The sequence below is a fragment of the Emiliania huxleyi genome (assembly GCF_000372725.1).
Source record: "Emiliania huxleyi CCMP1516 unplaced genomic scaffold EMIHUscaffold_1039, whole genome shotgun sequence".
Classification (NCBI taxonomy): domain Eukaryota; phylum Haptophyta; order Isochrysidales; family Noelaerhabdaceae; genus Emiliania; species Emiliania huxleyi.
This window is the reverse complement of record NW_005202184.1, coordinates 1-10,202: the sequence shown is the minus strand read 5'-3', so window position 1 is coordinate 10,202 and position 10,202 is coordinate 1. Positions and strand designations below refer to the sequence as shown.

Below are 10,202 nucleotides of genomic sequence, written 5' to 3'. Positions count from 1 at the left end.
AAGGGGAAGAACAAATATTCTTTAATTATACAGCGACGAAGGAAGGTTTAACCCACCCTTCTACGGGAAACAACTTGGAAAGACATTTTCCACGTTTCCCAAACATACTTCGTGGGTTCTTCGAATGCGGGTTTCCAAACTGGCCGGACAGGAAGGGAAGCATCGCATCCAGCACGCGCGGGTCCATCGGGGTTGTCGCCTGCGACGGGCACGGTGGGTTCGAAAGGCACGCCCCCAGCCTCACGGGCGGAGGCTGACCTGCGAGTCGAGGTAGATGGCCTTGCCATCCCGGCTCTGCCCGGCGATGCTCATCACCGGCGCGGTGGACAGCCGTCGCGTGCCGCCCAGCCGGCCGGGGGCCACCCAGCGGGAGAGGCGCGCGGCAGCCATGTATGTGTGTATCGCGCGGCGATCAGGCAAAAAGAATTCTGCGCGCGCGTCCTCCCATATCAACTGCTGGGTAGCCACCTTTGGCGACAGCTGCGCCGCGGGAGGGACCGAGGCGACCGCAGGCACGGGACGTCGCTGGACCGGCGGCTCCGAATACATGTCGAGGTCAGAGCTAGCCCGTGGTTCCGCAGCCGGCGCGTGCGATTGCACCATGTACTGCATGCACAGATACCAGAGGCTGCATGCCACCGCCGCAATGATGAGCAGCCGCCTCGGCGGCCGGGCGGTAGATTTGGGCGGGTGGCGTGGGTGGTGAGCCTCAACGTCATCCTCACGCCGCGCGGCGAGAGAGAGAGAGAGATTTTTATTAACTCTTTCTTCGCGGCGAAGGGGTCGTGATGCCCTTTGCGGGAGATCATGGTGGGCCAAGCAGCGCCGGTCGCGAAAAGAATTTTACGACGCAATCAGTGCACTCCAAAGAAAGAAGGAAAACAGACAACCCAAGGGAGGGATGGGAGGACTCCAAGTGCTCCAACCCCGGGTTTTTGCGCAGCGGCGCCGCCAGGCGCCCGCCCCGGCGGTGAGCGACGCGTAGCGAGCGAATCGCCGTAGTGGGCGCCTGGCGGCTCCGCGGAGCTCCTTTGGCTCGGCGGGCGCGGGCGCGAAAAAAGAAATTTGTCGACGAGCCCCTACCCAGCGCCTGCGCTCGGCGAAGGCTGCGAAAAATTAGAGGTCGCGAAATCGCTGCTGCGTGCGATAACTCGCCGTACTGAGCCTAGCGCAGCGCGAACACGCCGTCTGAGCCTAGCGCAGCGCGAACTCGCTCCTGTTCATAGCTGCGCAACCCTAGCCGGGCTCCATTTTTCTTTTTGAAAATCGGCGGCTTCCCGGGGAGGGTCCATGAGCTCGAGCTGCTTCTACGACGGCAACCGCGTGGAGTACACACGGCTGAAAAAGCCTGTCAAGCGTAAGGCAACGGTCACCGTCGTTCCCGCCGGCGCTGCGCCGCCGTCGCACGTGCGGCGGCGGCGAAAGCAGGACCGAAACGTACTCCACCTCTCGATTGAGCGCGATGGCGGCAAGAAGCGGGAGCGGTGGACGCGCGTGTCTCGGCTGCTGAAGCGTCAGGTCAAGGTGCTCGAGGGGTCGGGCCTCAAGCCCGGCGTGGGCAACTACAGCGAGGACGAGGATGCGGCGATCAAGCGGCGGAAGACGGGAGGCGAGGCGTACAGCAGCATCGCACGCTCGCTGGGGCGCAGCGAGCAAGCAGTCACAAACCGAGGCCAGCGGCTGATGAATCCAAAGCTCGCGCCGATGGGCCAAGGAAGGGCTGGCGTGCCGCAGGACCGGAGCATCAACTGGGTGGACGAAGTCACCAGCGCGATGCAGCGGCTGCCCAACCAGCAGGGCACCGCTCACGATGTGATTGCCGTGCTGAAGGAGATGGGCCACGTGTTGGACGAGAGCCTTCATCCGGGCACAAGTAAAACCAGGGGCTTCTCGCTTGTCGGCGACGTCCTGTCCAGATCAAGGACCCCGCAGTTTGCAGCACTCCCGCGCCCCGCTCGCTTGGGCCAGTCCGGCACGGTGGTCCAGGTCACGCATGGCAGAAAAGGTCACAAGGCGTCGGTGCAGTTCCAGGACGGCGCAGTCGAGGCGTTCAGCGTCGGCAGCCTCGCACTGGCCGCCTCGCCTGCTGCGCGCCGGATCGCAGCTGGCGCCTCCGTGACAGTCACGAAGGAGGAGGGAGGAGTTGTGAAGGTGGAGGCGGGCCCGCGCAACAGGCCCTGCACCGTCTACAAGTACAGGCCGGAGCTGACCCCGGTCAAGGCCGTCAAGTCGCCGACGAAGCGCAAGAGGCTCAACGCCAAGGAGAGGAAGAAGGGCTACGACGGCGTAGCGCAGAAGAACGGATAAGGAGAACGGTCAACATATACTTTGTTCATATCTGATATCAACGGGAAAAGAATTTTAGCGCAGCGGCCTCCCTTGGGTTGTCTGTTTTCTTTCTACGTCCTCCCATCCCTCCTTTGGGTTGTACGTTTTCTTTCTTTCTTTTCTTTTCTTTCTTTTTAGCGGTCAAGATACGCGCTCGTGTTCCGTCCGCTCCGGGAGCCGCTGACTGTTCCACAGCGCGGACTGTTCTCTTCACCGCCTTCCTGCACATACAAATCATCCGAGTGGGCTAATATCATCCTACAAACGTATGTCGTCAGGAATTCACACCGCGACGACCGACCGGCTCCAATAAATACCGCCACCCCCCTACCTGACGGCGCGCTGCTTGTTGCGCTCGCGCAGCTCGGAGTAGTACGTGTGTGTATGTAGTACTCTCACCTCTTGTCCTCGTCCTCTAGTCCTCGTCGGAGCTCGAGAGGATGAAGACCTCGCTGCCGCCGCCCTTGCCTGCCGCCTCCGCGACCAGCTGCGGGAGCGCGACCGCCTCGTCCACGTCGCCACCCGTCGCGGCGAGTACGGATTCGATCCGCGCCTGCGTGAAGCGGTCCTTGGCGACGCCCTTGTCTTTGAGCCGACGGCTCACGCGGCGGTGCGGCGGCAGCGAGTTCTTCACCGCCTCGGACGGCGCCGACAGCCGCGCCGACGGGGGTGCCGACGACGACGCCGCCGACGCGGACGCGGACGGGCGTTTGCCGATGGGCGGCGGCGGCGCCTTCGGCGGCGGCGCCTTCGGCGGCGGCGCCTTCACCTGCCACCGGTGGTAATCGCTGGCCAGCGCCGCCGTGTTGGGGTTCGAGGTGGTCGGTCGCACATCGCCCCCGGGGCCGTCGCGCTTCTTCATCTTGCTGCGGCCGCTGGGGCCGCCGTCGGCGAGCGGCCGCTTCGGCGCTGCCGTCTCGGCAGGAGCGCGTCCTCCGACCGGCCCGCGCGGCGCGCGATCACCTTGCGCAGCACCTCGCCCATCTTGCCGACGACGTCCTTGTAGGACGGCAGGCTCGCCTTGGGCAGCAGCTTGCCGTCGAGGATCGCCTGCGCGTTGTCGAGCTTGCGCCTCATCAGCTCGCGGACGGCCTCGTCGAACGTGTCCTTGGCGTCGAGGTACACGACCGTCACATCCTTCTCCTGGCCTGCGAAGCGCAGGACCGAAAGCGTGGGTTAGCACAGCGAGTGCGAACGCGTAAACGGGCGCGTCGGACGATCACGTACCGTGGCGGTGCACGCGGTCCTCGGCCTGCTTGTGCTTCTGAGGGTTGAGGTCGCGCGACTCGAAGACGACGTGGTTGAACTCCTGCAGGTTGAGGCCAACGCCGCCGCTGCGGATGGTCGAGAGGAGTGCCTTGACCTCAGGCTCGCGTGCTCGGTCGAGCGCCTTCGACTTGTCCTTCACCTCGCCGTCGAAGCGCTCGCAGCGGTACTGCTCGCGCTCGAGCAGGTTGTAGGCCGTCGAACGCCGCGCCCGTCTGCACAACGAGGCCGCTGAGCAGGTGGCGGCAGCGCGGGCAGGAGGGTCGCGCCGCCGCGTCGCCGCCCTCCTCGCCATCGTCCTCCATCGCGTCCCCAGCCGCCTGCATCTCGTTGAAGTCCTCGCTGCCACCCGCGCCGCCGTCGCCGTCGCCAGCCGCGTCGATGCCCTCGTCGTCGTCGTCCTCCTTGGGCGCCAGACGCCAGTGCTCAGGCCACGCATCGTCGATAATCTCCTGGCGCGTGTACGCCTTCTCGTCCGTGTCGAAGCGACGCTCTTCGCGGCGGCTGCCGTCCTTGGCGTCGTCCTCCGCCTCGTCGTCCGTGTCCTTGTCCTTGCTGGGGTCGAGGTCGGCGTCGGTCTTGTCGGTGCTCACGTCGCGCGCCTCGGGCTTGCAGATGGCGCAGAACTTGGCCTTGGGCTGCTGGGCGCGTGAGGCAAAGAGGACCGAGGCTCGCGCCCCTTGCCCACGAGCACCGGGTGCGAGAGGGCCATCTGCATATTCGTCACCTTCGCCATCAGGATCTGGAAGAGGGTCTCTTCTCCATCTGCTTCGTCTCCGCGCGCTGGCCGAAGGTGCCGCCGCGCGCGCACGCCTTTTTGCGCGCGTTGTCGTACAGGGGCAGGATCTTGAGGAACTCCTTCTCGTGCTGCAGGTACGAGTGCGGCAGGACGTCGCACGAGAAGGCCGCCAAGACGGTCACGCCGCGGTCGTCGTCGGCCGCCAGCAGCACGAACGTCTTCGCCGCCTTTTCGAGCACGCACTGCTTGGCCTCCTTGGCCTCGTCGGCGGCGGCGACCGTCGCCGCGCTTGCGCTCGCCGCCGCGTCTGCCTGGCGGCCTCCACCGGTATGTTCATCAGCTCGCTCTCCATTAGCTGGAAGGCGTGCTTCGCGATGGTCGCGACGCTCGTCGTCTGCGTGTGCACCTTGGCGCCTTGCGCGTCAAAGACCTCGAAGCGCAGCGTGTGCTCATCGCCCAGCAGCCCGATCTCGCGCTGGATGGGCGCGGCGCGTCGTCGTTGGCGGTGAGCACCCCGATTTCCACCGCGGTCGGGGTGTCGCCTCCGCCGCCGCCATCGCCGCCGCTGCCCTCGCCGCCGTGGCCGCCGCTGCCCTCGCCGCCGCCACCGCCGCTGCCCTCGCCGCCGCCGCCGCTGCCCTCGCCGCCACCACCCGCGATGGTCTGCAAGAGCGCCACGCGCACGGAGTGGCCGCGTCGCGCCGGCGCCGCGAGCGTCAGGGAGAGCGTCACGCTCATCCCGAGCTCCAGCGGCTTGTACGCGAGCTCGTACACGACGTGCTTCTTCGGCGGCAGCTTGATGCCGCAGCTGTCCTTGGTGCGGCGCGTGAGCACGTCGCGCTCCCACGCCTCCTTGTCCACCGCCTGCTTCTCCTCGATCCGCCGCAGGCTCAACTGCTGCGGCACCGCCCGCCCCTCCGCCCGCGCGCGCTGCGCCTCGATCAGCCTCGATCGCTTGCCGCCCGATGACCTTGTCCGGCGACTCCATCATGTCCTTCCAAAAGTGCAGGTCGGCGTAAATCCACGACGGGTCGATCAGAAGGTGCAGCGTGGCCATGTCCTGCAGGTGGTTGTTGTAGCCGGTGCCGGAGATCGAGATGACGCGCGGCGCGTGGAGGCCGGCGGCGACGGCGACCGAGCATCGTCGCGAGGGTGTGCGGGTTCTTGAGCTCGTGCACCTCGTCGATGAGGACGATCGAGTAGATGTGCTGCGCGCGCGTGAAGCGCTTCTGCGCCTCGCGCCAGATGGCGAGCACGCCGCCGCTGGGCGTCGAGTCGTCGCCGTCCTTGTGGTCCTCGCGCACGTACATCCGGTCCTCGCCCGTTGCTGCCTTGCCGCTGCCCTTCTTGGATGCCGCCCTTGATGTTCGCGTGGTCGTACTTCTGCTGAAGCGCGAGCACCGTCTTTTGCAGTAGGTGCGGCGCGAGCGGCGAGGGCTTGTAGCCGCCGGCCTCGCGCTGTGAGCGGAACGCGTGCGACATCTCGGTCTGCAGCTGGCTGCGCGTGACAATGGCCAGTCGCGGCCGCGTCGCCTTGTCCTCGTCCTCGCCGGCCGGCCGAGAGAAGCGCTTGTGCAAGGCCTGGCCGAACTTTTCGCCTGAGTGCGACCAGATCTCGCGCTCCTCGAGCATGCCCAGCGCCTCCAGCCGCCACTGCGCCGCCACCGCCGCGTTGGGCGCGACGACGAGGGCCGGCTTCGCCTGCCGGCCGAGTCGGGCCTCAATGTAGGCGCGCACGGCGAAACCGGCGAGCGCCATTATTGTCTTGCCAAGGCCCATGTCGTCGCCCTCCGCAATGTCGCGCTGCACGGGCATCTCCGGCAGCGTGTCCGGCTTGCCCTCCGAGTCAAACGACACCGGCCAGTCGCTCGGTACACCGGCGACGGCGCGGACGCCAACGAATTGGTGAGGCTTGCGCTTGGAGATGCCACTTGCAGCCAACGTGCTTGAGAAGCAGTTGCAAGGGCCGGTCGGCAGCCGTCCCCGACCAAGATTATGGCGCAGAGGGAAAAAGAAAAAGCGGGGATAAGAAACGCTGCAGGTCTTGTTCCCGCGCGTCGGCGCTTCCGTGGGCCCGGGTCCCTTAAAGAAGGGAGCAGACTAGCAGATGGAGGGCATGACGGAGCTCGAGAACGCCGCCGTTGGCGCTGCCTCCGCTGGCTGCGTCGCCGTCACCCTCCAGCCGACGCTCTACTGGAAGAACGCTGCCGCCCAGGCGAGCAGGAGCCATCCCTCCCCGCGCCAGTGCGGCAGCCTCGCTCCCAACTCCGCGCCCACCCCCGCGGCAGGGCCTGCCCTTCACCCTGCGGCCGTCCCTGCTCTTCCGCGGCTGCGGCGCCAATCTGCTCAAGGAGACGTCGGAGATGGCGCTGCAGTTCGCCGCCGCCGGGCGGATGAAGGCGGGCGGCGACGCCTCGTCCTCGGCCGCCCGCGAGATTGCGGGCGCCGTCGGGGGCGGCGCGGTCGGTGCTCTGCTTGTGACGCCGTTCGAGTGTGTCATGGTGCAGCAGCAGCTGCTCGGCACCTCGCTGCTGCAGACGCCTCTCGACATCGTGCGGCGGCACGGTGCGCTCGACGGCCTCTACCGTGGGCTGGGTCTCGCCGCGCTGCGCGACTCGATCTACGTCGGCTGCATGCTCGGACTCACTCCCGTGGCGCGCAGTCGCGGAGAGACGCGCCCGCGCACTAGACACGCCGCGCCGCGCCGCGCTCTTCGCGCGGTGGAGCCCGCCGCTGCGACGCGAGGCTGCGACGCGAGGCTGCGACGCGAGGCTGCGACGCGAGGCTGCGTGACAGCTTCCGGCCGCCGCGCCGCCGCAGGTCCGGCGACGCCTCATCGAGGGCCACGAGCTCCCGCCCGCCGCCGCCAGCCTCTGCGCCTCGGCCGTCGGCGGCGTCGCCGGCGGAGTCTTCTCGCACCCGATGGATGTCGTCAAGACGTGCATGCAGGGCGACCTCGCGCGCGCCGTGCACCGCGACCCCCTGCTCACCTGCCGCAACCTGATCGCCGAGGGAGGGATCGGCGCCCTGATGCGCGGCGCGGGATGGCGCACGCTCAACATCACGCTCACGGTCTTCATCGCGGGGGAGGTGTGCCAGCGCCTGCCCCCCTACCTGCTGCGCCTCACGCGACGGGCGGAGCCGGCGCCGGCGCCGGTGCCGCTGAACGAGTGACGAGAGCCGCCGTTGGCGCGCTTCGAGACCGCCCCGCGCTCAGCACTTGCCGCCTGCGGCTGCGCGGCCGCGGCGTGCCCTCAAGCTTTTCATTTATTTCCATTTCGAGGACGGTCCTACGAGCTACGAGAGAGAGAGCGCTCTAAAGCCGTACGCCGAACGGCACAGGCCGGCCCCCGCCAGCCACACAGCTGAATTAGTCTGTTTTCCCTCTTCTCTTCACAGTCTCAGTCTCTTGGAGCACTTGGGAGTGCAGTTGGTAACCTCACAAAAGGGCCAGGGAGCTAGGAAGCGCACTCAGCCTCACCCTTTTTATTTTCGGGACCACAGAAGCGCGAGCTGTGTGCGAGTGTCGTGCCATCTCTCTTCACCTCCACGCCCACACGCCTGCGAGCATGCCACGATGTGCCGCGTGTGGCCGTGAGGGAAAGAACGCGGATATGTTCGCAAAGGCGCAGCTCGCAAAGCCGGCCGGCGAGCGGCGCTGCAAGGGCTGCACCGCCGCAGCCTCCAGTGAGGACGACGGGCTGCTCACCCTCGAGGAGAATGAGCTGACGCTCGAGGAGAACGACGACGAGCTCATCCTCGAGGAGAACGACGACGACGACGACGACGATGAGCCGCTCGTGCTCGAGGAGAATGAGGCTGAGAGCGACTCGTCCGACGACCTCGTCCTAGAAGACAACGCAGCTGGTAGGACATCGGACAGCGAGGGCCCGATGCTCGAGGAGAATGAGGACGGAGGCTCAGGCGGTGGCGGCGCGCCCTCGGCGGAGCGCGCCGATGCGCTGCGTGCCGAGGGGAACGGCCACTTCAAGGCGGGCCGGGTGGCCGAGGCGCGAGCGGCGTACGGAGCCGCCCTCTCCTCGCTTCCGCTGGGCGACAACGCGGGCCGCGCGACGCTGCTGACCAACCGGGCGGCGGCGGCGCTCAAGGCAACCGACTGGACCGCCGCCATCAACGACTGCACCGCCGCGCTCACCCTGACGGCCATCGGCAGCGAGACGCGCCGCAAGGCGCTCTTCCGGCGCGCCACCGCCTTTGTCGAGGTCGGAGACCACTCGTCGGCGCGAAGGGACCTGGGCGAGCTGCCGCTGGACGACTCAGCGGTCGCTCGGCTCCGCAGGACCGTGGAGGCCGCTTCCGGCCCCGTCCGCGGCGGCGGCGGCGCCGCCGCCACCACCGCCGCCTCGGAAGCTGCGGGGGCGGCGTCGGGGAGGGCGGGAGGCCGCCGCGTGATCTCTTGCATCGCTCCGACGACGCCGGAGCGGCACCTCTTCCACGAGAGCGCGCTCTACCGCTGCTTCGCCGCGCAGACCCACCCGCACACGGAGCTCGTCGTCGTGGACACGGGCCCGACCCCGTCGGCCTTCTTCTCGTCGGCAGAGTTTGAAGACCGGCGTGCCGCAGCCCGCCGAGGGAGGGCGCGCCTCCGCCCCGCTGCAGTTCCGCGCGCCCGCGCGACTCGCCACGTAGGCGCGTCAAGTACATCCACCAGGTCGGGCACATGACCATCGGCGAGAAGCGCAACGTCGCCATCGCCGCCGCCTCGGGCGACTTCATCTGCCACTTTGACGACGATGACCTGTACGCGCCCAGCTACCTGGCGACTATGCTCGCCGCGCTCGACGACGCGGGCGCCGACTTTGTCAAATTGAGCGCGTGGTTCGTCCACGACCTGCAGACGGGCGCGACCGGCCACTTCGACGCCGAGGCGGGCATGCCACACCCGTCGCTCGCGCCGCTGACGGAGCAGTTTCTCTACACGTACGGCTTCTCCTTTCTGTACCGGCGGAAGCTCTTCCCCGCGTTCTCGTTCGCGGCCACCTCGTGGGGCGAGGACCAGGACATCCTCAAACGCGTGCGCGGCGGCGGCAGGCGCGTCGCCCTTCACCGGGACCGGACGGGCATCTGCCTGCACAACCAGCACGGCGAGAACTGCTCGCGCTCCTTCGCGCAGACGACCGTCACGCTCGACACGCTGCGCGCCTCGCCGCTCGGGCCGCTGCTGCCGGCGCTGCCGCTCATTGGCCGCGCGCTCGCGGGCGGAAGGCGCGTCGAGGGCGAGAGCGGCGTGTACGGCGACAAGGAGGTTCGCTCCGATAATGCGGGCGGCCTCTTCTGCTGGGACTCGCAGCTCGCGGCGCGGCGCGGCGACGGGGACGGGACCCTCACCGCCTTCACCGAGTGGCTCTGGTCGGGCAACGGCTTCTCCAAGGCGCGGTACGACAAGCTCGGCCTCGCGCGCCCCGCGCCGCCGCAGCAATTCCTCGAGCGCAACGGCAGCAGCGCCGCGGCGGCCGGCGGCGGCACGGCGGCGGCGGCTGAGGCGCTCCGCGCCGGCGCTGGCCAGGGCCTCGAGTCCCTCCGCAGCGTTGAGGGGATGCGCGAGCCGCACGCGCCCGGTGCGATCACCAACCCGGCGTCGTACCGCCCGGGCGGCATCGGCAACCCGGTCGCGGCCACAGGCGGCCCGGGCCTCGCTTTTGGCCAGTCCTCGCGGAAATTCACGCTCTAGGATAAGGAAGCACCATCTAGTAGAAGGTATTTCAGTTCAATCAATGTGCATTCTCTGTTTCAGAATAAGCTCACTGTGATTACTCGACCGCCCGCGCCCCGCCCAAAACGCGACACATACTATGTCCCAACGACAGTATAGCTAACGACAGGGTCTCCTGACGAGAGTAGTCCTGCC

At 67.7% G+C, this 10,202-nt stretch overlaps 4 protein-coding genes across 4 annotated transcripts in view; 2 read left to right on the top strand and 2 right to left on the bottom strand.

The window, feature by feature from the left end:
* Window positions 1-390, bottom strand: part of EMIHUDRAFT_460344 (cysteine desulfurase NFS1) — a gene marked incomplete at its 5' end in the record, with an annotated part of 2,361 nt that extends 1,971 nt beyond the window's left edge. The window contains 2 exons of the mRNA XM_005792974.1: window positions 109-199; window positions 259-390. Of these exons, the coding sequence (XP_005793031.1) occupies window positions 109-199; window positions 259-390 (223 nt within the window). The remainder of the gene's footprint in view (window positions 1-108; window positions 200-258) is intronic.
* An 895-nt stretch (window positions 391-1,285) lies between these two features.
* Window positions 1,286-2,471, top strand: EMIHUDRAFT_372795 (hypothetical protein). The gene has a single exon (XM_005792973.1). The coding sequence runs from the start codon at window positions 1,684-1,686 to the stop codon at window positions 2,305-2,307; it is 624 nt and encodes a 207-aa protein (XP_005793030.1). The 5' UTR covers window positions 1,286-1,683; the 3' UTR covers window positions 2,308-2,471.
* Window positions 2,472-2,743: 272 nt separating this feature from the next.
* On the bottom strand, window positions 2,744-4,306 carry EMIHUDRAFT_251104 (hypothetical protein; the record flags this gene model as incomplete). The annotated part of the gene is made up of 6 exons (XM_005792972.1): window positions 2,744-2,965; window positions 3,098-3,229; window positions 3,304-3,476; window positions 3,556-3,809; window positions 4,030-4,226; window positions 4,289-4,306. The coding sequence occupies 6 exons, from the start codon at window positions 4,304-4,306 to the stop codon at window positions 2,744-2,746; spliced, it is 996 nt and encodes a 331-aa protein (XP_005793029.1).
* A 2,134-nt stretch (window positions 4,307-6,440) lies between these two features.
* On the top strand, window positions 6,441-10,025 carry EMIHUDRAFT_251102 (hypothetical protein; the record flags this gene model as incomplete). Its single annotated transcript, XM_005792971.1, has 7 exons — window positions 6,441-6,473; window positions 6,622-6,957; window positions 7,154-7,489; window positions 8,146-8,637; window positions 8,776-8,894; window positions 8,984-9,730; window positions 9,881-10,025. The coding sequence occupies 7 exons, from the start codon at window positions 6,441-6,443 to the stop codon at window positions 10,023-10,025; spliced, it is 2,208 nt and encodes a 735-aa protein (XP_005793028.1).
* Between the last annotated feature and the right edge of the window lie 177 nt (window positions 10,026-10,202).